The following is a 27,137-nucleotide window of genomic DNA, read 5'->3' as shown; positions in this document are numbered from 1 at the left end:
ATGATAAAGACGTAAATCTACCAGCATTATGTCAGTTCTAAGACTGAATATATGCCCATAAGATAATTACAAAATATAGAAGTTAAACTGAGAGAATATAAATGAAAAATACACAAATCCATGGTCATAACAGACTTAATGCAACTCTCTTGATTCCTGGTAGAAAAAGAAGACATATACACACAAACATACAATACCAAGAATATTCAAAATCTGAGCAACACAATAATCATATTGGAATAAACTGACATACACAGCATACTGGAGAATACACGATATTTTATGTGCATTTGAAAGATATCAAAATTATCCATATTCTGGGTCAAAGACAAACATCAAAAATTTTAAAATAATTGAAATGACTCAGAGTATGCTTTTTGACAGTGGAATTAGGACAGAATTAAAAATGTAACTAAGGGGCACGTGGGTGGCTCAGTCTGATTCTTGATTTCAGCTCAGGTTTTGATCTCGCAGTTGTGAGTTCAAGCCCCATGTTGGCTCCATGCTAGATGTGGAGCCTACTTGAAGTGAAATAAAATGAAATTAAATGAAATAAATTTAATTTAATATAATTTAAAATAAAAATATAACAAGAAATCCCCAGATGCTTCAAAAGTAAATAATATAATCTGTGGGTTAAAGAAGATGTCATAGCAGAAATTTCCATATATTTTGAACTGGGTAAATATTAAGATTTGCTGCATCAAAACAGGTCTTAGAAGGAAATTTAAAAACTTTAAATGTGCATTTTAGAAAAATATTAAAAATCACTAATCCAAGAGTTCCTCTGAAGAAGCTAGAAAAATAACAAATACAAATAAGGAAGAAAACATATATAAACAAATAGATGACAAATAGCACAGAAAATCAACAAAACTGAAAGTTAGCTCTTTGTAATGATTAATACAATTAAAAATTCTTATGAGACACCTGGGTAGCTCAGTTGGTTAAGAGTCAGACTCTTGGTTTTGGCTCAGGTCATAATCTTGGGGTCATTATGCTCAACCCCTAGTCTGCTTCAGATTCTTTCTCTCTCTTTCTCCCTCCCCCTCTGCCCCTCTCTCTGACCCTCTCCTCTCTCTCTCAAAAATAAATAAATAAATAAATAAATAAATAAATAAATAAATAAATAAATAAATAAATAAAATCTTTTTAAAAAACTGTCTAGGTAAAACTAATCAAGAAAGAATAAAACGCCAACTATCAATATCAGGAATGAAAAGGAACATCACTACCAATCTCACAGACATTAAAAAAATAAAAAGGGATTTTATGAATAACTTTATGCCAATAAATTTGACTATTTAAAATGGAAAACATATTTGAAAAACACAATATACTAAAACTGCAACAAGAAGATATATAAAATCTGATTAGGCATATCTATTAAGTAAATTAAACTTGTTATTAAAGAAACCTTGCCAGTCCAATTCACACTTGTGAATTCTTCCAAAATACTTATAGAAGAACTAACACCAGTTTTTGCAGACTCTTTCAGAGAATAGAAAAATAGGAAATGTTTCTCAAATCATTTCAGTGCTAGCATAACTTCAATGGGTTATGGCATCCAAACCTGAATAAGACAAGAGAGGAAAAGCAGAGGCCAATCTCATTTATAAACATAGACGGGAAAATTCTAAACAAAATATCAGCAAATAAAATTCAGAAATATATGAAAGGGAAATAATAAATTATGAGAAAATGTGTTATTTTAAGGATGCAAATCCAATTTAATATTTGAAAATTAATATAATTAGTTACATGGACAGATGAAGAAAAATATGATTATCTCAGTGAATACAGAAAAAGTCCTTTGATAAAATTCAGCCCACATTCATGGTATTCAGCAAATTCAAAATAGAAGGGAACATTCAATTGTATTTTAAAACCTACAGGAAAAATTATCTTTAATGGTAAATTATTGAAGTTTCCCTTACTTAACAAGAATGAGACAAGGATGCCTGCCTTTACTATTTCATTTCAGTATTATACCATACATCCTAACCAGTGGAATAAGGCAAAGAAAAGATAAAAGGCACAATGATTGAAAGGGGAGAAATAAGAATGTCTTTTTTAAAAAATGACATGGCTTTAGATATAAAAAGTGATAAGGAATCTATTGGTGATTAGGATTAATAAGTTAGCAATTCCACTGGATATAAAGTAGCATACAAATATAAATTGTATTTCTGGTAACAACAAAAATCATAAAATTTAAGATTTTGAGTATCATTTACAATAGTTTAAAAAATACCAAATATCTAGAAACAAATCTAACAACGTGTGTATGACTTATATACTGAAAAACTATAAAATATTGAGAAAAATTAAAGACCTAAAATAGAGGGATATATAATTTTCAATAATTGGAAGACTCGATGTTGGGAATATGGCAGTTCTCCCCAAGCAATCTATAGATGGCATACAATTCTAAACAAAATTTCAGCAGATTTCTTTGTGAAAATCGACAAGCCAAATCTAAAATTTATATAGAAATACAAAGGGATAATAAGAACCAAAACCATCTTGAAGAAAAAGAATAAAAGTGGAGGACTTCTTTCTGTGCTCACACCCCTGGCGGTTCCTGCACCTCTAAGTACCGCGGAAACGCTCCGCCAGCAACCGCATCGTCAGCGCCAAGGACCACACATCCACCCAGATGAACGTGGCCAAGGTTGAGAAGATGACAGGCGGGTTCAATGGCCAGTTTAAAACCTATGCCATCTGCGGGGCCATTCCCAGAATGGGTGAGTCAGATGACTCCATCCTCAAACTGGCCAATGCCGAAGTCGTTTCAAAGAACTTCTGGAAAGGATCTTGGATGTGGGTATTTGTCATATATAAATAGTAAGCCCCCCAAAAGTGGAGGATTTACCTATCAGATAATAAAGCCTATTATAAAGATATAGTTATTAAGCCAATATGGTATTGCAGGATAAATGAAGAGAAAAATTGAAAAAAGGGTCTTGAACAGACCTATGGTCACCTAACTTACAACAAAATGACACTTCAGAAACAATAGGGAATGGATCTTCTTTTCAGTAGATAGTGCAAAGTCATTTGGATATTTTTATAAAAAAATAATGTAACCCTAACCTCATTCACATGAAAAAAATCAAATTCAAGATGATTATTGCTCTAAATGTGAAATTAGTAAAGCAATTGATTTAAAAAATATACAAGAATATTTTCATGATCTTGGGATATATGCAAAGATTTAAAGAGAACACAAGCCCTAACCATAAATGAAAAATATTGATAAATTAGACTAACAGTAAGAAGTTTTGTTCATCAAAGATAGCAGAAGAGAGGTGAAATGCAAGCCATAGAGTGGGAGAAGATATTTGCAATACGTACTTCTGAAAAAGCATTTATACTCCAGATATATAAGGAACTTCTAATGATTGATGGGGAAAAAAATCAAATACCATAAATAGAAAGAGAAACAAAAGACAAGCACTTCACAAGAATGTACCCTAATGGCCATTAAACATGTGAAAAAAGTGCTCAATTTAATTAATCAGGGAGATGCTAATTAAAGTTACAATATAGTATCACTACACACCCATCAGAGTGGTTAAAATTAAAAGACAGTGTCAAATGTTGACAAGGACATGGAGCAACTGGAACTGTCATTTTTTTGCTGGTTTCAGTAAAACCACATTTGTAAACTTTTGCAATATCTGTTAAAGCTAAATATATGTGCACATCTTCGCACACAGAAGTCTAACTCCTAGGAATATATTCAACATAAATGGTCACATAGAAACCAAAAGACAAGAACAAGAATGTCGGTAACAGCACTATCCAAAATATCCCCAAACTGAAAACCCCAATGTGCATCAACTGGAGAACAGATATATAGTAGTACAGTCATACAACAGAATAATATAAAGCACTGAGAATAAAATAAATTAGGACAATACATAACAGATGAATTTTTAAAAACATAATGTCGAGTAAAAGAAGCCAAACATAAAAGAGAAATACTACATAAGTCCATTTGTATAAAAGTTCAAAAAAAAAGAAAAAAATCTGTGATAATAAATATAAGAAGCATGCTTACCTTTAGGGGAAAGAGTAATTACCAAACAAAAACAGAAGGGAGCTTCTACAGTTTTGGTAACATTTTAGTTTTAGTTTAGTTTCTACTTACAGGAGTGTGTTCACTTCCTGAAAATGTATTGAGTTGTACACTTATCACTTGTACCCTTTCTGATATGTTATATTTCAAAATAAAAATAACTTCTGTAAAATGGTAAACTTTTGTAAACATCAGGTGTCACTTATTTCTTGAATGTAATCAAGTAAGAAACCCAACAAGAGGTTTCTTCTCAAATTGTATTTTATGAAGAACACTAATATATCATTTAGTTTGTTCTGAAAAGTATTATTGCACTGAAAGTTAACTCAACAAATATTTCTTTAGAATTTCCAATGCCTAAGAACTGGAGTTACGATCGGGCGCACTTCTGTGACTTAAGAGAACTTTGATAGTATACGGTGATAATTTGGAATGAAATGGCAAATACTACATGCCATAGTAAATAAGGACGCCTGGTGGCGCTGCAGGCTAGCAGTATGAATGAAAGGCTCTGTGGCTGTCCCGGACGCCATTAAGCTGGGAATCAGAACGAGGAGTGCTTCCTAAAAGAAGGAAGCATTTTAGTAAGATCTAGGGGCAGATATCTTCAGAGGGGACATCATTCTAGGGCAAGTCAGTCAGAAATATCTAAATCGAGGTTATTTAGCCAAATCATCTGGGTTGATTGTATACAGAGTTGAAGAAACTGCACCTTCTTGAATTGGATCTGAACAATGGAGACTGCGCTAGCAAAAACGCCACAGAAAAGGCAAGTTATCTTTCTTGCTATATTGTTGCTTTTGTGGGAGGCTGGCTCTGATGCGATTAGGTATTCCATGCCAGAAGAAACAGAAAGTGGCTCCTTTGTGGCCAACCTGGCAAAAGACCTGGGGCTCAGGGTGGGGGAGCTACCGACTCGGGGCGCGCGAATCCATTACAAAGGAAACAAACAGGTCTTGCAGCTGGATATAGAAACCGGGAATTTGCTGCTGTATGAAAAACTAGACCGGGAGGTGCTGTGCGGGGCGACAGATCCCTGTGTACTATATTTCCAGTTATTACTGGAAAACCCTGTGCAGTTTTTTCAGGCTGATCTGCAGCTTACGGATATAAATGACCATTCCCCAGAGTTCCTAGACAAGGAAATGCTCCTAAAAATCCCAGAGAGCATTCAGCCAGGGACCACATTTCCTTTGAAAATAGCTCAGGACTTGGACGTAGGTATCAACACTGTGCAGAACTACACAATCAGCCCCAACTCCCATTTTCACGTTGTCACGCGTAATCGCGGAGTTGGCAGAATATACCCAGAGCTCATGCTGGACAGAGCTCTGGATCGGGAGGAGCAGTCTGAGCTCAGTTTAACCCTCACGGCGCTGGATGGTGGGACTCCGCCCAGGTCAGGCACCGCTGCAGTCCGCATTGAAGTCGTGGACATCAATGATAACGCCCCTCAGTTTTTACAGTCTCTCTATGAGGTACAGGTACCCGAGAACAGCCCCCTAAACTCCTTAGTTGTCGCTGTCTCTGCCCAAGATTTAGATTCAGGAACATACGGGAATATAGTCTACACTCTATTCCAAGGCGATGAAGTTACTCAACCATTTGTAATAGATGAAATTACAGGAGAAATACGTCTGAAAAAGGCATTGGATTTTGAGGCAACTCGATACTATAATGTGGAAATTGCAGGCACAGACGGCGGGGGCCTTTCAGGAAAATGCACTGTAGCTATAGAGGTTGTGGATGTGAACGACAACGCCCCTGAACTTACCATGTCGACGCTCGCAAGCTCTACCCCAGAAAACTCACCAGAGACCGTAGTGGCTGTTTTCAGTGTTTCTGATCCAGACTCCGGGGACAACGGTAGGATGGTTTGCTCCATCCAGAACGATCTCCCCTTTCTCCTGAAACCCACATTCAAGAACTTTTACACCCTAGTTACAGAGAGACCACTCGACAGAGAGACCCAGGCCGAGTATAACATCACCATCACCGTCACCGACCTGGGGACCCCCAGGCTGAAAACCCAGCACAACTTAACGGTGACGGTGTCCGACGTCAACGACAACGCCCCCGCCTTCAGCCAAAGCTCCTACACCCTGCGGGTCCGCGAGAACAACAGCCCCGCCCTGCACATCGGCAGCGTGAGCGCCACCGACAGAGACGCGGGCGCCAACGCCCAGGTCACCTACTCGCTGCTGCTGCCGCCCCACGACCCGCACCTGCCCCTGGCCTCGCTGGTGTCCATCAACGCGGACAACGGGCAGCTGTTCGCGCTCAGGGCGCTGGATTACGAGGCGCTGCAGGCGTTCGAGTTCGGCGTGCGCGCGGCCGACCGCGGCTCGCCCGCGCTCAGCAGCCAGGCGCTGGTGCGCGTGCTGGTGGTGGACGCCAACGACAACGCGCCCTTCGTGCTGTACCCGCTGCAGAACGGCTCGGCGCCCTGCACCGAGCTGGTGCCCAGGGCGGCCGAGGCGGGCTACCTGGTGACCAAGGTGGTGGCGGTGGACGGCGACTCAGGCCAGAACGCCTGGCTGTCGTACCAGCTGCTCAAGGCCACGGAGCCCGGGCTGTTCGGCGTGTGGGCGCACAACGGCGAGGTGCGCACGGCCCGGCTGCTGAGCGAGCGCGACGCCGTCAAGCACAGGCTGCTGGTGCTGGTCAAGGACAATGGCGAGCCGCCGCTGTCGGCCAGCGTCACGCTGCACGTGCTGCTGGTGGACGGCTTCTCGCAGCCCTACCTGCCGCTGCCGGACGTGGCGGCGGCCGAGGCCCGGGCCGACCCGCTCACCGTCTACTTGGTCATCGCCTTGGCGTCGGTGTCGTCGCTCTTCCTGGTGTCGGTGCTGGTGTTCGTGGCGGTGCGGCTGTGCAGGCGGAGCCGGGCGGCGTCGGGGGGCGGCTGCTCGGTGCCCGAGGGCCCGTTTGCGGGCCACCTGGTGGACGTCAGCGGCACGGGGACCCTGTCCCACAGCTACCAGTATGAGGTGTGTCTGAGGGGAGGCTCAGGGACCGGCGAGTTCAAGTTCTTGAAGCCGATTATCCCCAATTTTCCGCCCCATAGCGCTGTCGAAGAAATAGAGGGAAACGCCACCTTCCGGAATAGCTTTGGATTCAATTAGGGATCTGATTGTAATGTCGTGTGTTTGACCATTTATCTCTAATTTCCCCAAATACCGAGTGTGAGAGCGTCGTGGAGAAAAACCCTACCCTCAGGTATGATTTCCCTTTTGTAGCTAATTTATCCTTTGAACTTTATCTCGTCTAGTTTTGAAAAACCGAATTCTGCGTCGTTGCATCTATTTACCCAGTGCCACTCCAAATCTATGCATGCTCTTGATTTTTCTGAAATGTTTGCTCCTGATGGTATTTGTCAGGGTGAGCTATTTTAATGAAGTCAAATATTGTTTTCCTCTGTATTCTGTCCGTTGTTTCATCACACTCTAAGTGTTTTTTGATGCTAAATAGCAAAAATAAAAATGTGTTTGCATAATTTTATTTTGTTTTCAAAGGAATACAGGCACATGGTAACAAATGTAATATGTGAGAAAACCTGACAAAAGGCAACAATATTCTGGGCACCTGCTCCGAGGGTTAAGCGTCTAACTCATGATTTTGGCTCAGGTCTTGATCTCAGGGTGGGGATCTGCCTGTGTGGGGCTCTGGGCTCAAGGGAGTCAACTTGAAATTTTCTCTCTCTCTCCCTCTGCCCTTTCTCACCCCCCTCCTCGCTCTCTCAAATAAATATGTGAATGCTTTTTATGTCTACTCTTTGTAATGTTTTCTATCTTCTATGTTTTAATCTTCTACTCTTCTTTCCTAGCTCTGATCCATACTGGCAAACATTGTTTTTAAACAAACATTTTTTATTGAATTATACACTTGAAAAGGGAACAAATCCTAACATTGGCTCAATGTGTTTTCAGAAAGTGAACATACTTGGTACCAGTATCTTGATGAAGAAATGAAACATTGCTGGCATTTCAGGTGGCACACAAATTACCTCTTAAAGTCATTACCAGCCCAAGTATAAGAAATATCCTGATTGCCAATACTTTGTTTTAGTTTTTGCCTGTTTTGAATTTATATCAATGGAATAGTAGAGTATGAACTGTTTTGTGTTGGGCTTCTTCCATTGAACATTATGTTTATGAAATTTGTCCATGATATTGCTTTTAACTTTAGCTTTTTATTCTCATTGCTGTATAGTATTCCATTGTGTGACTATTTCACAATTTATTGCCCATCCTACTGTAGGTGGATATTTGGGTTGGTGCAAGTTTTGACTGTTTGAATAATACTGCTTTGAACATTCTCATACATGTCCTATGGCAAACATGTATGTGCCTTTATGTTGGCATATACCTAGGAGTGAAATTGCGGCTCATTTACAAAGTACATGAAAACATGTACTTTTTCCAAACTGGTGGAACCAATTTACACTGCTATCAGTACGGTCTGGATGTACCAGTTCTCCACATTTTTGCCAACACCTGGTATTTGTTTTTCATTTTATCCCATTGGAAAGTACTTTTAAACCTTTTATTTCTAGTTCTTTTTATATTCATTTCTTTTCTACTAAAGAATGTGTTTGTAACTTTTTAAAATAAACTAAATAATTTCCTCAATTTTCTGCTGTTCTTTAGTACCTAGCACACTTAAAACTTCTCTCATCCATCCTTCACATTGGCTGTGTCACTATTTTCCAATACTTCCCTGCACAAACTGAAACCTTTCATTGATTATTCTACTAACAACAGTTCCTTTGCATTTACTTGTATAACAGAATAGAATACAATTTTTATTTTTTTCTCTTACCTCTTTCTCCCTTAAACTTTCAGACCTCTATCAAATTAACTTTTACTTTTGCCAAGGCTGATGATATTTTTTACCCTACAACCATAGCCAAGAATTTCCCCTTTTGTCTGTATATCCATTTTCTGAAAACCAATATTAAAACTTCACCTTTAATGACATATAAATTATGAATGCCCCGCAGCCAAAGATCACCAGGAACACACTGTATCAGAACAAAGTTGGGTTTATTGACTTGTTGTAATGAGGGAGACTGCACACCCTGGGAGAGCATGGGTCACCTTAGTAATAGTGCCTTAAAAAGGAGCTATAGGTTTTGGGCTTGTGTTGGGTGATTTTGCATAGGGTTCAAGGAAGTAGCCCTGGTACTGGATGCTTTTAGTGAATGGCAGTAATTCTCTTATAGGGTCTCTTATTGAATTTTATTTAGGAGGTGAGAAGAACAAAGTGAGGTTAAAGCTGTAATTGTTTTTTTAAAAGCCAGCATTCATTCATAATAAGCCAGGACAGAGGACTTTGGTCATTTTTTTGGTTTGTCTTTACAATGTTGTTGTTTTTGTCTCTGCTCAAGCATGATCATGATATCGTCTTATTATGGTTTTGTTTTATCTTATCACAATGATCTTTCATGATGTCATTCTGTGAAGTTGTTTATATTCAACAGGGGAAGATCATGGCCTATTTGTGAGTGCTAGGCCAGTTCCTATTTATAAGAGGCTGATTTTCTCTTTCTCAAAATACTCATTGCACTATAAAATTCCTAGAAGAAAGCACAAGAGAAAAGCTTCATGACATTGAATTTGGCGATGATTTCTTGGATATGACACCAAAGCAACAAAGGCAAAAATGGACGAATGACACTACATCAAACTTAAAAAGTTTTATGCATCAAAGAACACAGTCAATGGTGAAAAGGCAACCTATTGAATGGGAGAAAATATTTGCAAATCTTTTGTCTGATAAGAGGTTATTGTCCATAACATTTAAGAATTCCTACAACCCAACAGAAACAACAAAATATCAAGTAACCTCACTAAAAAATGAACAAAGTACTTGAATCGACATTTCTCCAAAGATGATGTGCAGATGACCAACAAAAATATGAAAAAATGCTCAACATCACTAATCATCAGAGAAATGGAAATCCAAACCACAATGAGGTATTACCTCACACACCAGGATGACTGCTATCAAAAACCAGGAAATAGCAAGTGTTCACAAGGATGTGGAGAAACGTGTACCTTTGTGCACTGTTGGTGAGATTGTAAAATGGTGCAACTGCTAAAAAACCAGTATGGAGGCTCCTCAAAAAGTTTAAAAGAGAACTTCTATATAATCCAGAAATCTCATTCCAGAGTGGATATCTAAAGGAATTGAAAGCAGGGTCTCAAGGAGATATTTGTGCACCCATATTCATAGCAGCATATTCACAACTGGCAAGAGATGGAAGCAACCCAAATACCCACATATGGATAAATGAATAAACAAAATGTGGTGTGTGTGTGTATATATGTAAAGAATGGAATATTATTCAGCCTTAAAAAGGAAGGCAAGCCTATCACATGCTACAGCATGGATGAACTTTGAAGGCATTATTCTAAGTGAAATAAGATCGTCACAAAAAGGCAAATACTGTATGATTCCACTTAAATCATGTATTTAAAAATTGTTAAATCCATACAAACAGAAAGTAGAATGGTGGTTACCGGGGATGGGGGGAGGAGGAACAGGGGAGTTTTGTTTAATGGGTTTAGAGTTCCAGATTTGCAAAACGAAAATGTTCTTAAGATCTGTTTCACAACAATGTAAATATATTTAACACTGCTGAACTGTATACCAAAAAATGGTTATGATGGTGAATTTTATGTTATATTTTTAACTACAATAAAATACATTGTTCATTGCAGAGCCATATTACTTAGTGGTAAGGACTATGTTTTCTGCTCCTTTGATCTATTCTTGTGTTTCCTGTGTCATTGAAAATAGAGTGTTCCTAGAATCAAGATCAAGTAGATTCACCATTTTAGACTCCATCAGTTGGCTTTACCATATCCTCAAATATCTTTAAATCAATAATTCAGGTTCCCGTATTTCTTACCCGAAGCCCTCTATCTTTCTGCTTCTTTATGGACTAAATTATCTCTAAATGTGGACAAAACTATCATCTTGTCTTCATACCTCTCCTAGTTAAGTCCATTGATAGATTACTTATCTCCTTTTTAAAAAAAAACCCTCTCTTTGCTACAGTATATCCTCAAGTGGGTTCCTGAGAGGGTACATGAAAAATAAACTCTTGTCTCTGCATGTCTGAAAATGCATTTAGTTTTCTCTTACACTTCATTGATATGTTATGTATTATGTATGTCATTTAATGTCTTATATATTCTAACAATTCATGCTTTTTCATATCTGGGATTATTTCATCTCTACTATTATTTCCTTAAAAACTGTATTCCTATTTTTATCTGTTTTTTTCCTCTGAGAATCGTGTTTGTCAGATATTGAACATTCTCAATTATTTCTCTATGTTTCTTATATTTCTCTTTTATTTTACATTTTTGGTTTTTCTTCTCCATCCCTTTTTAAAGTGAGTCCCTCACTGTACTTTGAGTATTTCTATTTCTTCCCCTAGGAGAAGTGTTGTTATTTGTTGCTACAGGAAGCAGGGGGATCCTGGCAACTTCACAGCAGAGGAGCAACATGCTGAAAACATAGGGGGAAAGCCTCATGACATCATATTTGGTAATCCACACCAAAAGACATCATAGTCAAATTTCTGAAAACTAAAGGCAAGGAAAAAATCTTGAAAGCAGAAAGAGAAATGACACACTATTCACAAAGCAATAACAATTTGAATGACAGTAGACTTCTCATCAAAAACCATAGAGGTCAGAAAGAAGGACACATATTTTTCAAGTGCTGAGAGAAAAGAAATGTTAACCTAGAATCCTATATCTAGTGAAAATACCCTTCAGGAAGAGAATTTGTACACCGACCCTAAAGAGTGGCTTATGGAAGTTCTCCAAATGGAAAGGAATCAATTAAAAAGAAAGTAATCTTGGGACTCAGTGAGAGCATGCAACTCTTGATTTCAGGGTTATAAGTTCGAGCCCCATGTTGGACATGGAGCCTACTTTTTAAAAAAAGGCATCTTGGAACATCAGTAAAGAAGAAAAACACAGTAAACAAAAATATGGGTAAACGTGATAGACTTTCCTTCTCTTGAGTTTCCTAAATTATGTTTGATGGTTAAATCCCAAATTATATTTGATTATGTCTGATACAGTTCTAAGTATATAGAGAAGAAATTTTTAAGATGATTATAAATGCAGATGGCAAAGGGATATAAAGGGAGTTAAGTTTTCTACCCTACTCTTGAACTGGTAAAATGACAATACCAGTAAACTGTAATAAGTTATGTATGGAGCAACCAATGTAAAAGCTACACAATGTGATACACTAAAAAACACTATAGATAAATCAAAGTGGAATTCTAAAAAATGTTCTAATAACCCGCAGGAAGGCAGGAAAAAGAAAACAGAAACAAACAAACAAAAAAAGATGGGGCACCTGGGTTGTACAGTGTTAAGCGTCTGCCTTCGGCTCAGGGCATGATCCCGGCGTTCTGGGATCGAGCCCCACATCGGGCTCCTCTGCTGGGAGCCTGCTTCTTCCTCTCCCACTCCCCTGGCTTGGGTTCCCTCTCTCACTGCCTGTCTCTCTCTGTCAAATAAATAAAAATAAATAAAATCTTTAAAAAAAAAGAAAAAGAGAACAAATAGAAAACAACAAAAAAAATGTTAGGCTTATGCTCTAACATCAGTTATCACATTACATGTAAATGGTTATAAACACATCAATTAAAGCAAAGAGATTAATAGAATGGGTTAAAAATGTCCAACTGTATGCTGCTTACAAGAAACTTCACTTCATATATAATGAAATAGGCAGATTGAATGTAAAAAGATGGGAAATATATTATGCAAATGTTAATAAAAATATATCAGGAGTGACCATAGTAATATCGGATAAAGTAGACTTCAGAGGGAAGAGTTGACCAGAAAGTGGGGAAGAAAGTGACGAGTAGGAAATTATATAATGATAAAAGAAGACAAAGCATTCCTATGTATTCCATACATATAGTATGTATACACCAAGTAACAAAGTTGCAAATTATGTGAAGCAAAAACTGACAGATGTGAAAGGAAAAGTAGATCTACGATCAAAGTTGGATATTTCAGCACCCTCTCGTAACAAGTGATAGAACAACTAGATAGAAAATCAGCAAGAACTTAGAACTAAACAGCACCATCAACCAACAGAATCTAATCCATATTTATGAAATTCCTAGCCAAAAACACTATAATACACATTCTTTACAAATGCTTTCAGAAAATATACAAGATAAACTACATAAACAAGGCCATAACACAAACTTCAACCGATTTACAAGAATTGAAATCGTACAATGTGTGTTCTCCAATCACAAAGGAATCAAACTATAAAATCAACATAAAAATAACAGGAAAATCTTCAAACACTTGAGAACTAAACAACACACTTCTAAGTCATCCCTGGATCAAAGACAAAGTCTCAAGGGATATAAAAAATATACCAAGCTGAATTGAAAATGAAAAGACAACAAATTAAAATTTGTAAGACAAAGCTAAAGCAGTACAGAGAGGGACATCAATAAAAATGCATACATTCTAGAAAAGAGGAAAAGTCTCAAATCAATTGTCTAATCTCCCACTGCAAGAATCTAGAAGAAGTACAGTAAAATAAACCCAAAGCAAGCAGGAGAAGCAGGAGGAAGGAAATAACAAAAATAATAGAAGAAACCAATGAAATACAAAATAAAAATAAGAGAGAAAATCAATAAAATAAAAAGCTAGTTCTTTGTTGTTTTTGTTTGTTTGTTTGTTTTTGTTTTTGTTTTTAGAGGGGAAGGGGCAGAGAGAAAGGCAGAGAGAGAAAATCTTAAGCAGGCTCCATGCCCAGCGCAGAGCCATGCCCCGGAGCTCAGTGATCTCACAACCCTGAGATCATGAGCTGAGCTGAAATCGAGAGTTGGAAGCTTAACTGCCTGAGCCACCCAAGAACCCCTAAAAATCCTTTATATTTTCAAACGTTTCTGCATCATTTCTCCCATCAATTCAGAGAGTTCTTTAAGTGATTGCTTACATATTTCCATCTTTGCCCTGAATTATTGTTTTTCCTTGGATATAGCTAAATTAAATAAGATTTTTAAGAGATTCATAACAAAATTAAAGAAGATTTGGAAGAAAGGTTAGTCTTTGTCTCTCAGTTTTAGTTAACTTGAAGAATTTCTATTTTTTAATTTTTTGTTTTTTTAAATTTTATTTAAATTCAATTAGTGTATTATACATATAGTGTATCATTAGTTTCAGAGGTAGAGTTCAGTGATTCATCAGTTGCCTGTAACACCCAGTGCTCATTACATCATGTTCCCTCCTTAATGCCCATCACCCAGTTACCCCATCCCTCACCCATCTCCCCTCCAGCAACCCTCAGTTTGTTTCCTATAGTTAAAAGTCTCATATGGTTTGTCTCCCTCTCTGATTTATCTTATTTTCCCCTCCCTTCCCCTATGATCCTGTTTTATTTCTTAAATTCCACATATGAGTGAAATCATATAAAAATTGTCTTTCTCTGATTTGACTTAATACCGTCTAGTTCCATTCATGTCAATGCAAATGGTAAGATTTCATTTTTGATGCCTGAGTAATATTGCATTATATATATATATATATATATATATATATATATATATATATATATATATATATATATATTCTACATTTTCTTTATCCACATCCATTCATTTGTTGATGGACATCTGGGTTCTTTCCATAGTTTGGCTATTGTGGACATTGTTGCTATAAACATTGGGGTGCAGGTGCCCCTTCGGATCACTGTTTGTATCCTTTGGGTAAATACCTAGTAGAGCAATTGCTGGGTTGTAGGGTAGCTCTATTTTCAACTTTTTGAGGAACCTCCATACTGTTTTCCAGAGTGGCTGCACCAGCTTGCATTCCCACCAGCAGTGTAAGAGGGTTCTCCTTTCTTCACATCTTCACCAACATTTGTTATTTCCTGACTTGTTAGTTTTAGCCATTCTGACTGGTGTGAGGTGGTATCTCATTGTGATTTTGATCTGTATTTCCCTTATGCTGAGGGATGTTGAGCATTTTTTCACGTGTCTGGTAGCATTTGTATGTGTTCCTTGGAGAAATGTCTGTTCGTGTCTTCTGCCCATTTCTTGATTAGATTATTTATTTTGGGGGTGTTGAGTTTGATAAGTTCCTTATAGATCTTGGATACTAATCCTTTATCCAATAAGACTTTGCAAATATCTTCTCCCATTCTGTAGGTCTTTTGGTTTTGTTGCCTGTTTCCTTTGCTGTACAAAAACTTTTTATCTTGATGAAGTCTCAATAGTTCATTTTTGCTTTTGTTTTCCTTACCTTTGGAGACATGTCTAGGAAAAAGTTGTTGCAGCCGAGGTCAAAGAGGTTCTCATGTGTTCTCCTCTAGGATTTTGATGGATTCTCACATTTAGAACTTAAATAATTTTAAAAATTTATAATGGAATGAGAGGAAAACATTTATAGCATAAAAATGGAAACCAGCTTGATCAGCTACGTAATAATTATAAGCTAACTAAATAAAATTAAGTTTAATTCACTTTACAATGTTTCATCAAAGTATTATTTCAGCTTACTGGTAATAATCAGTTAAATTACTCTTAATGATGTCACTTTACATAAGCATACGTGAGCATAATGAACCTAGGGCATGGTGGTTTTTTTACAGTTTACGCTTTCCATGTTGTGTCCAGAGAAGACCAAGGTTTTGCCACCTAATTATTGAAATTAAGCTGGAAACCATGACTAAGAAGATTCCCAATGAATGATGGAAATATTCTATATCTTGAAAGAGGTGTGGGTGACATGGATGGATCCATTTATTCAGTTAAGATTGGTGCATTTCAATTTGTGTAAACATTAACTTAAGAAAAGATTCAAAAGTGGGAAGTGGAGAGTGGAGGGGAAGGTATAGATGAAGACGTTGTGAAGCGGGGTGATGTGTACATGGAAGTTATGCTGTTTGCTTTGTATGTGTTGAACTTTTCGCACAAACGTTAGTGAGTTATTACTTGTGAGACAAGTTTATAAATGTCAATTCAGTTCTACTCTAGCAAAGGAAAGCAAAAGAGAATAACACAGAGAAGCATTCTTCTGAAAGAATCTGAAGTAATCCATTTCCATAAAAAGGCAGTGTCTTCACATACCAGCTGATAGCCTTGGATGATACATTAAGATATTATCCTCTTCCTCTCCGTCATAACAAGCAACATTCTCAAAGACACTTCAATGTTTCAGTTGAGTTTCACAGATACTGGCCTGCTAGTAAAATTTGCTTTAAAGTGAAAAATAATTCAGTAAGCTGTATGTGAAGATGGCTGGTGGCACTACAGGCAAAGAGAGTGCACGAAGGACTACACAGACACCTGGGAGGGCATCAAGCTGGAACTGGAATGCCCAACGAAGGAAGGAAACACTTAGGATTGAATTGGAAATAACTTTGTTTCAAAAAAGAAACTAAACCCATCTCATATGTTTATGATTGCTGGTTTTACTTCATCAGTTTATTTTGTCATTCATACTCTCAAGGAAGTCTATTCTCAGTAACATTTATCAAGTGAACCATGGAGACTGGTCACAGTGATCTTATTTTTTATCCTTCTGGGTAGATAGAGATGCTTCTTAACTACAAAATTATTTCATCTGTTCAGAGTTTAGATTTACTTAGCTTTACTTATTTTACGTAGAGTTGAAACATCTTGAAAAAGATTCTCATTTTTAATCTTCCATCATTCTGGCTCTTACCTGAAGTGAAATTTGGTTGAACTCAATTGATTTCACCTCCCAAGAAATCTGAAATCAATCTGAAATGAGATTAGGTTTGGCACATTTTGTGTTCTTATATGTGCACTGACCCATTTCATATAGTTTGAGGATATTTAAAGACATATTTTCCTATTTATCTGAACAGAAACTGGTGAGATAGAAATGGGTATAGCCATGATGAACCATCATTGAATTCTGTGGAATCCACTCAAATGTAATTCACTACCTTATTTGGTGTTTATAGCAACTAGTGTCATCCTTGTTGTGAGAGGATGGTAGAGGTGATTCTTGAATGTTTGTTTTCTGCATTGCATTATGTCCTTACAATATGGTAATATATTTGGGCCTTGATTAATTAATATAGGAGGGAAATTTAAGAGTTATAATAAAATGAACAAACCTAATAAAATCATGACCAATTCTTCCCATACAAAATGAAGTAAAATCCTAAAATGCCTACTTAAGACAGACTGATTGTTGCTAGTTCCTCTTTTAAAGATTTACTTATTTATTTGAGAGAGCACAGCAGGGAGGGGCAGTGGGAGAGGGCAAGAGTCTTAAGCAGACTGTCAGGGAGCTCAGAGCCATTTGGGGCCTCTATCTCACAACCCTGAGATCATGACATGAGCTGAAACCAAAAGTCCAAGGCTTAGCTGACTGTACCACCGAGGTGCCCTGCTAGTTCCTCTTTTAAATAATTTAATTGATTTGGTACTCCTATCATAAGTATGTGTTGGCCTCAATTTTCCTCCTAATAGCCTAATTGTTCCCCTTACTGTGCAGGTGTAACCATAAAATAAATTAGGTCTGTTGTTCATGCCATTTTATGAGCCATATAACTTAGAGAAACAATTGTTTGTTTTATAATTGGTGTTGCTAACCAACTTTTACATTTTGTATAGTTTATTGACTTGTTTGTTGGGACGATTAAATAGTGTACTTCTTGGATTCACAAATCACACTACTCATGAGATAAATTTCAGTGTCAAAGAATAAAAATTGATTGTAGGAAGTTTACATTACCTGAGGGCGTGATTCTTTTTTCCTTTTTTTTTCTTTTTTTATTATAATATTTATTATATTATGTTAGTCACCATACAGTATATGCAAAAGAATGAAACTTGACCACTCTCTCACACCATACACAAAGATAAACTCCAAATGGATGAAAGACCTCGATGTGAGACAGGAATCCATCAAAATCCTAGAGGAGAACATAGGCAGCAACCTCTACGACATCAGCCACAGCAATCTTTTTCATGACACATATCCAAAAGCAAGAGGAACAAAAGATAAAATGAACTTGTGGGACTTCGTCAAGATAAAAAGCTTCTGAGGGAGTGATTCTTAAACATTAGTATGCATGAGAATCACTTAGAGAGATTGAAGTGCAGAATTTCAGCCTTTAGCACCACCAGAGAATTTCATTCAAGGTCTGGAGGAAACCCCAGGAGTCAACCTTGAAAAAAAAAACAACTCAAGACTCCCGGATAATTATTTATGCATATGGTTCACACACTACAATTTGAGAAATAGAGTCTACCTGAAAGTCTTTATAAGGCTCAGATTTTGGAAATAGTGTTGCCTGTACACACCTCCTGAAGTTATTAATTTGAACGCGTGGTGGCAGTGCAGGCTAAGAGAGTGAATAAGAGCTCGCGGATTCGGTGGACTCCATTTTATTCAGAAGCCAGCCCCCGCCCCCAAAACAGAGCACACTTACAGCTAAAGCTAAGATAGACGTTTTCAGGAAGGCAGTCGTCACCAGACAAGTTATAAGACGAATTCGAAATTCAGCAGCAAAGACATTTCGGAGGGTAGATGGTGGACGTGATGATGGGGACTGGAAAAGGATTTTTTCCTCTGGGATCAGACATAATGGAGATGGCGCGAACAAAAGTACATCGCAAGAAAAGGCAAGTGGCAATTCTCATTATATGGATGCTTTTGTGGGAAGCCGGTTCAGAATCGATTCAATATTCTGTATTGGAGGAGTCAGAAAGGGGCACGTTTGTGGCCAATTTGACAAAGGACCTGGGACTCGGGAGAGGAGAACTGGCTGCGCGGGGTGCCCGGGTTGTTTTCAAAGGGAACAGACAGCATTTGCAGCTTGACCCCCAGACCCATGATTTACTGCTAAATGAGAAACTGGACCGGGAAGAGCTGTGCGGCTCCACTGAGCCATGTGTGCTACCTTTCCAAGTGTTACTGGAAAATCCCTTGCAGTTTTTTCAGGCTGCTTTACGAGTCAGAGATATAAATGACCACGCCCCGGAGTTCCCAGCCAGAGAAATGCTACTTAAAATATCAGAAATTACTACACCAGGAAAGCTATTTCCTTTGAAAATGGCACAGGATTTAGACGCTGGTAGCAACAGTCTTCAGACCTACATAATCAGCTCCAATCCTCATTTCCACGTTCTCACTCGCCATCGCAGCGACGGAAGGAAGTTCCCGGAGCTGGTGCTGGACAAAGCCTTGGACCGCGAGGAGCAGCCCGAGCTTAGGCTTACCCTCACAGCGCTGGATGGTGGGTCTCCGCCCCGGTCTGGGACCACGGAGATTAAGATCCTGGTCTTGGACAGCAATGACAATGCTCCCGAGTTTGCTCAGGAGCTCTATGAGGCACAAATCCCTGAAAACAGTTCCCTGGGCTCTCTGATTATCACTGTCTCAGCCAGAGATTTAGATGCAGGATCCTTTGGGGAGGTATCTTATGCCCTATTTCAGGTAGATGACATTAATCAACCCTTCGAAATAAACGCAATTACAGGAGAAATTCGACTGAGAAAGACTTTGGATTTTGAGGAAATTCAATCTTATCACGTGGATATTGAGGCTACAGATGGCGGGGGACTATCAGGAAAATGCTCTTTAGTCATCAAGGTTCTGGACGTAAATGACAACGCTCCTCAATTGACCATGTCGTCACTCATCAGTCCCATCCCCGAAAACCTGCCAGAAATCATAGTAGCGGTTTTCACTGTGTCAGATGCAGATTCTGGACAAAATCAACAGGTTCTTTGTTCTATAGATGACAATCTGCCCTTTCTTCTAAGACCATCAGTAGAGAATTTCTACACCTTGGTAACTGAAGGAGCGCTAGATAGAGAGAGCCAGGCCGAGTACAACATCACCATCACCGTCACCGACCTGGGGACCCCCAGGCTGAAAACCCAGCAAAACTTAACCGTGACGGTGTCCGACGTCAACGACAACGCCCCCGCCTTCAGCCAAAGCTCCTACACCCTGCGGGTCCTCGAGAACAACGGCCCCGCCCTGCACATCGGCAGCGTGAGCGCCACCGACAGAGACGCGGGCGCCAACGCCCAGGTCACCTACTCGCTGCTGCTGCCGCCCCACGACCCGCACCTGCCCCTGGCCTCGCTGGTGTCCATCAACGCGGACAACGGGCAGCTGTTCGCGCTCAGGGCGCTGGATTACGAGGCGCTGCAGGCGTTCGAGTTCGGCGTGCGCGCGGCCGACCGCGGCTCGCCCGTGCTCAGCAGCCAGGCGCTGGTGCGCGTGCTGGTGGTGGACGCCAACGACAACGCGCCCTTCGTGCTGTACCCGCTGCAGAACGGCTCGGCGCCCTGCACCGAGCTGGTGCCCAGGGCGGCCGAGGCGGGCTACCTGGTGACCAAGGTGGTGGCGGTGGACGGCGACTCGGGCCAGAACGCCTGGCTGTCGTACCAGCTGCTCAAGGCCACGGAGCCCGGGCTGTTCGGCGTGTGGGCGCACAACGGCGAGGTGCGCACGGCCCGGCTGCTGAGCGAGCGCGACGCCGTCAAGCACAGGCTGCTGGTGCTGGTCAAGGACAATGGCGAGCCGCCGCTGTCGGCCAGCGTCACGCTGCACGTGCTGCTGGTGGACGGCTTCTCGCAGCCCTACCTGTCGCTGCCGGACGTGGCGGCGGCCGAGGCCCGGGCCGACCCGCTCACCGTCTACTTGGTCGTCGCCTTGGCGTCGGTGTCGTCGCTCTTCCTGGTGTCGGTGCTGGTGTTCGTGGCAGTGCGGCTGTGCAGGCGGAGCCGGGCGGTGTCGGGGGGCGGCTGCTCGGTGCCCGAGGGCCCGTTTGCGGGCCACCTGGTGGACGTAAGCGGCACGGGGACCCTGTCCCACAGCTACCAGTATGAGGTGTGTCTGAGGGGAGGCTCAGGGACCGGCGAGTTCAAGTTCCTCAAGCCCATTATTCCCAACTTCCCTCCCCAGGGCACTGGGAAGGAAATGGAGGAGAACCCCACCGTTCGGGATAGTTTCCTATTCAGTTAAGTATTGGATTATCGTATTAAGCCCTACTTAGTAAGTTTGAAAATCTCTTTTAACTTAGTTACATGTTATTGATAGTCTGTTTTTTAATTATTTTACTACACCTACTTAGGTTGAAAAAAAAAGTCAGATACTGGGTATACACAGTGTTTTCCCTATATCATACTTAGTAGATTTGTATTACTGTCAACTTTATTTGACAATCTGAATAAAATAAATTTTTATTTGCATAGCTTAAAATTTTTGAAATTCAATCATCTATTCATTTTAGAAAAATTGTAATACAAAGACCTTAGGTAAGATTGTATATCTAACTATTGGTGACAATTAGCATCACTATTACCATGTAGGGAAAATTTTAAAGTGTGAATGTTTGGCGGTGCCTGCCTGGCTCAGTTGGTAGAGAATGGGACTGTAGATCTTGGTAGTGAGTTCAAGCCCCATACTGGGCATAGAGTCTACTTTAAAAAAAAAAAAGAATAAAATGTGAGTGTTTGATGTTATTTAATCTGCCAGTGTAAGTCTCATTTTGGAGTAATGGCTACAATGTGATAAACACTAAAGATGGCTAAATGCTAAGATAGCCATTCATATTTATGTGTATTTCAATATACCATAATAGTTAATACATGTTTCTATGCATATAAACTTTGCAAAAGTGTCAATAAATTAAACTCCAGTTTGTAAGCTTCACGTAAGCATATGATAGTATTTTTAATAATACCAAGCCAATTCTAAATGCATAATAAATATTTGATGAATGTTATTAACATTCCAACAGTGAATTTTAAAAATTAATTTCAGGGAATACAGAAAAATGCTAATATTCTCTCTACAATGTGGTACCTTTGTCAATAAGTGAAATTAAATATCATTCTTTTACTTTCTTCCTAAACAGAAACCACCCTCCACACACCCTAAACTCTATTACGGAATATAAAATGTTGAGAGTATATTTTATCTCCTTGTCTTTGTCAACCAATTTGAAAGTTCAAATGTATATTTTTAAAGATTTTATTTATTTATTTGACAGGGAGAGAGAGCACAAGCAGGGGGAGAGGCAGGGAAAGGGAGAAACAACCAGAGGGAGAGGGAGAAGCAGGCTAAAGGTTTCGATCCCTGGGATTAGGACATAGTCTGAAGGCAGTCACTTCACTGACTGAGCCACCCAGGTGCTCCTTAAAATGTATTATTTAATAAAATCCAAATTATATTTTTCAAACTCTTCCTCCTAGTTTCTCATGTGTGGTATCTGCCAAGAACTAAGTATGTATTAATGGCAGGTTATTAGGTAATGTCATAAATAAAGTGCTGTGAAAGTATCATTTATCTTATTGATCATAAAATCATTTACTTTCACAGTTTAGGCCATATTTTCTTGTGTCTTATTTGTAGTATTTTAAGAAAAATTTCTCTTTTCAACTCTCCATCAAAGTCAGGTAATTTATACTAAACTGATAGCTGAATGAACACTTTGTTTTTATCCTTAATTAAAATGGAACTAGCCTTAACTAAATTATATTTCACTGAGGTTTGTGTCCAAATAAGTGAATTGTCATAGATGATTACCATTTGGTACAATGAGTATAGGGAACACTTACTGTTTTGTGTTCTTAGATACTTATCTCCTCCTCCTTGGAAAAGCATTCTTCTTTCTGGGAAACTACTTTTCCTGCTCGTGTCACTGCAACCACTTGACTTTAGTTGGTGCTGTGGTGTTTTTCAAAATACTCATTTCCATAGTCCCAGGGGATGTACACTGGGATGGGCCACTGTCCAATATTGACAGGTCAAAACCCCTCCCAAGAAAGTATATCTTTGACTCCACTGAATTTTTTTGCCTTCTACATGTTTGTAGTAGAAACATTGTCTGAATTCTGAACTTACATTGATTTTTAACAAAACAAATGGCCATTTCCCCTTAGTCTTACTGAGTATTACACAGAGTGAATTTATGAAGGAAAAAAATTGCCAAAGGTATCTAGCCCAGAGACTGATAAGAAATCACATTTTAAATTTTTTTTCAGGAGTACAGGCACATTGCAATTTGGGAGTAGAAAGCGGATTTTAAAATTCATAACTTCTAACACAACACAGCAAATTACTATTTTTGTAATTGAATGCAAGCACCCAAGAGCAAGAATTTTGTGTTTAATTTACCATTAGAAGTTAGAAAAATGCCTGCATAGAGAAATATTGGTTAAATGAATAAATGAATTTGTCTTGAGCAGTTTTGTGTCCTGAAATTCTACCTTTAAGGAAAATGCATATAGATATAGATAAGTATTACTTTTGCTCTCACAAATGTTGTTAGCTACCTGAAGAATACTGCACGATGGGGTGGAGGGAAGTTTATATCCCAAAAGGCTTTCTATTCGTTTTAACTGTTGCATGATGCTTTGAAATGAAAAACAACAACAACAAAAACCACGAAAAAACTAAAAACTGAAGTTGTAAAGCAGGACGCTTGGTGGCGCTGCAAGCTAAGAAAGTGAAAAACTCTCTGCAGTCTCCATAACAGCTGAGCAGTTTCTGGCTACTTGAAAAGGAAACGTTTTTCACTATTGAGGGATAGTAGGTTTCAGAGAGGCCGCTATCCCCATGTCAGTCAATGTTAGGAACTAACTCAAGATCATTGAATCAAGATAGCAGAGTTGGCTGCGCAGCAATTAATTTGTGATTAAATATTGCATCTTTTGGACCCCGAGGAACGATGGAGACACCGGTACCCAAAGCGCCGCGGAAAAGGCAAGTGACCGCCATTATTATCCTAATACTGTTAATACTGTGGGAAGTGGGCAGTACGACCATTAAGTATTCGGTTCTAGAAGAGAGGGAAAGCGGCTCCTTTGTGGCCAACCTCGCAAAAGATCTGGGGCTTGCCTTGGGGGAGCTGGCTGAGCGGGGTGCTCGAATTCTTTCCAAAGGGAATCAACAGTATTTGCAGCTCGAGCAGAAGAGTGGGAATTTGCTCCTAAAAGAAAAATTGGATCGGGAAGAGTTGTGCGGTGACACAGATCCATGTATACTGCATTTCCAGTTGTTACTAAAAAGCCCAGTGCAGTTTATTCAAGGTGAACTACAGCTACGAGACATAAATGACCATGCCCCAGAATTCCTGGAAAATGAAATCCTCCTGAAAATCTCAGAAAGCAGCCATCCAGGGACTGCATTTCCTTTGAAAATAGCTCAAGATTTAGACGTGGGCAGTAACACAGTTCAGAACTACACTATTAGCACCAACTCCCATTTCCACCTTTTCACTCGAAATCACAGCGATGGCAGGAGATACCCCGAGCTGGTGCTGGACAAAGTGCTGGACCGGGAGGAGCAGTCAGAGCTCAGGTTAACGCTCACGGCCCTGGATGGTGGGTCACCGCCTAGGACTGGAACGTCTCAGGTTGTCATTGTAGTCTTGGACATAAATGATAATGCTCCTGAATTTGCTCAGCTGCTCTATAAGGTGCAAATCCCAGAGAACAGCCCCATAGGCTCCCATGTCATCACCGTGACTGCTAGAGATTTAGATGCTGGGACCCACGGAGAGCTCTCCTACTCATTTTTCCAGTCCTCAAATCAAGTGATGCAGGCCTTTGAAATAAACGCAGTCACAGGGGAAATTCGATTAAAAAAACTGTTGGATTATGAGGAAATTCAATCTTATCGTATGGAAATTGAGGCCTCAGATGGCGGGGGACTATCAGGAAAATGCACTATAGCCATAGAAGTGATGGATGTAAACGACAACACACCCGAACTGACTATGTCCGTGTTCACTAGTGATATTCCAGAAAATACACCCGACACGGTGGTCGCTATTTTTGGAATTTCAGATCCAGACTCTGGGGAAAATGGCAAAATGATGTGTTCCATCCAAGACCATCTTCCCTTCCTTCTGAAACTTAGTGTAGAAAATTTCTACACCCTAGTTACAGAGAGACCACTCGACAGAGAGACCCAGGCTGAGTACAACATCACCATCACCGTCACCGACCTGGGCACCCCCAGGCTAAAAACCCAGCACAACTTAACAGTGACGGTGTCCGACGTCAACGACAACGCCCCCGCCTTCAGCCAAAGCTCCTACACCCTGCGGGTCCGCGAGAACAACAGCCCCGCCCTGCACATCGGCAGCGTGAGCGCCACCGACAGAGACGCGGGCGCCAACGCCCAGGTCACCTACTCGCTGCTGCTGCCGCCCCACGACCCGCACCTGCCCCTGGCCTCGCTGGTGTCCATCAACGCGGACAACGGGCAGCTGTTCGCGCTCAGGGCGCTGGATTACGAGGCGCTGCAGGCGTTCGAGTTCGGCGTGCGCGCGGCCGACCGCGGCTCGCCAGCGCTCAGCAGCCAGGCGCTGGTGCGCGTGCTGGTGGTGGACGCCAACGACAACGCGCCCTTCGTGCTGTACCCGCTGCAGAACGGCTCGGCGCCCTGCACCGAGCTGGTGCCCAGGGCGGCCGAGGCGGGCTACCTGGTGACCAAGGTGGTGGCGGTGGACGGCGACTCGGGCCAGAACGCCTGGCTGTCGTACCAGCTGCTCAAGGCCACGGAGCCCGGGCTGTTCGGCGTGTGGGCGCACAGCGGCGAGGTGCGCACGGCCCGGCTGCTGAGCGAGCGCGACGCCGTCAAGCACAGGCTGCTGGTGCTGGTCAAGGACAATGGCGAGCCGCCGCTGTCGGCCAGCGTCACGCTGCACGTGCTGCTGGTGGACGGCTTCTCGCAGCCCTACCTGCCGCTGCCGGACGTGGCGGCGGCCGAGGCCCGGGCCGACCCGCTCACCGTCTACTTGGTCATCGCCTTGGCGTCGGTGTCGTCGCTCTTCCTGGTGTCGGTGCTGGTGTTCGTGGCGGTGCGGCTGTGCAGGCGGAGCCGGGCGGCGTCGGGGGGCGGCTGCTCGGTGCCTGAGGGCCCGTTTGCGGGCCACCTGGTGGACGTCAGCGGCACGGGGACCCTATCCCACAGCTACCAGTATGAGGTGTGTCTGAGGGGAGGCTCAGGGACCGGCGAGTTCAAGTTCCTCAAGCCCATTATCCCAAATTTCGTGGGTGAAGGGGCTGATAGGGGCACGGAGGAAAACTCTCACTTTAGAAATCATTTTGGGTTCAGTTAGGCATCTCACCTTAAGAGGAGATAAATGATAACATTAATGTATGATTAGTTCGCAACCCGTTTTTTCACATAAAGAGCTACTTATTCATACATTAATAATTATTGTCATATTTACAGTTATTTCAGCTTGTTTAAATATTTTACATTCTGAATCTCTGGGTGCTTGTTGCTTTTGCTGTTGTTGTTTTTAGCCAGGTCACATTTTGCATGTTCATACAATAGTGGAGAAATGGTGTTTCTCAGTTTTGGGGGGTCGGGAAATGTTTTCAGATGCCTGATGTTTGAGCTTGTTCACCGATAGCTTCTTGTGACTAAGAGAATTGTGTTTTCTGATTATTATCAGCATAGTGTCTTGTAAATGATGGCTTTCAACTTTAAAAATACTTCTCATTTATACAAAAATTTTTCTTACCTTGGAAATGGTTGGATTTCTGGTAGTGTTGTTTTGAAAACAGTATTGTCTTTTCTCAAAGGAACTAGTATTTTATCTGGATGTTTCCTGAATTGAGTATTTTCTTTCAAAATTGATATCTTTGAACAAGACTCTCTGATAAGATTTTAAAGAATTCAATCCCTGTGAAATAGAAAAAGTAGAAAAGGTGTTAGTGGACTGATGATTATTTTTTCATAATAAATGGTTTGGGTATGTAAATAATGATTCTCATTCTTTAAAAAATGTATATATATATATATATATGATATAGGGTTACATGATTCAAACACAATATGAAGAGAAAACAAAGGAATTGTTTTCTTTTTCAAATTTTTATTTAAATTATAGTTAACATACAGTATAATATTGGTTTCAGGAGTAGAATGTAGTGATTCATCACTTACATACCCGGTGCTCATCATAACAAGTGCCCCCCTTAATACCCATCATCCATTTAACCTATCCCCCACCCACCTCCCTCCATCAA

The 27,137-nt window shown here is 40.4% G+C and overlaps 3 protein-coding genes and 1 pseudogene across 3 annotated transcripts; all 4 read left to right on the top strand.

The window, feature by feature from the left end:
- On the top strand, positions 1-3,501 carry LOC148110104 (small ribosomal subunit protein eS21 pseudogene; annotated as a pseudogene).
- A 1,092-nt stretch (positions 3,502-4,593) lies between these two features.
- On the top strand, positions 4,594-10,808 carry LOC123790243 (protocadherin beta-5). The gene has a single exon (XM_087862208.1). The coding sequence runs from the start codon at positions 4,819-4,821 to the stop codon at positions 7,207-7,209; it is 2,391 nt and encodes a 796-aa protein (XP_087718334.1). The 5' UTR covers positions 4,594-4,818; the 3' UTR covers positions 7,210-10,808.
- Positions 10,809-10,930: 122 nt separating this feature from the next.
- Positions 10,931-22,427, top strand: LOC148110103 (protocadherin beta-6-like). Its single transcript, XM_087862207.1, has one exon. It carries the CDS (start codon positions 18,658-18,660, stop codon positions 21,106-21,108), a length of 2,451 nt encoding a protein of 816 aa, XP_087718333.1. The 5' UTR covers positions 10,931-18,657; the 3' UTR covers positions 21,109-22,427.
- A 101-nt stretch (positions 22,428-22,528) lies between these two features.
- LOC123790241 (protocadherin beta-17) lies at positions 22,529-26,908 on the top strand. Its single transcript, XM_045794462.2, has one exon. The coding sequence runs from the start codon at positions 23,819-23,821 to the stop codon at positions 26,216-26,218; it is 2,400 nt and encodes a 799-aa protein (XP_045650418.2). The 5' UTR covers positions 22,529-23,818; the 3' UTR covers positions 26,219-26,908.
- Positions 26,909-27,137: the final 229 nt, after the last annotated feature.

This window comes from Ursus americanus, chromosome 5, assembly GCF_024610735.1.
Source record: "Ursus americanus isolate L20-20 chromosome 5, mUrsAme1.1.p, whole genome shotgun sequence".
Taxonomy (NCBI): domain Eukaryota; kingdom Metazoa; phylum Chordata; class Mammalia; order Carnivora; family Ursidae; genus Ursus; species Ursus americanus.
The sequence above is the reverse complement of the archived record's forward strand: the minus strand, read 5'-3'. Positions and strand labels throughout refer to the sequence as shown.

What these genes read in the sequence shown, in the direction of transcription:
- LOC148110103 (XM_087862207.1), top strand. Translation starts at nt 18,658, where the DNA reads ATGGTGGACGTGATGATGGGGACTGGAAAAGGATTTTTTCCTCTGGGA.
- LOC123790241 (XM_045794462.2), top strand. Translation starts at nt 23,819, where the DNA reads ATGGAGACACCGGTACCCAAAGCGCCGCGGAAAAGGCAAGTGACCGCC.
- LOC123790243 (XM_087862208.1), top strand. Translation starts at nt 4,819, where the DNA reads ATGGAGACTGCGCTAGCAAAAACGCCACAGAAAAGGCAAGTTATCTTT.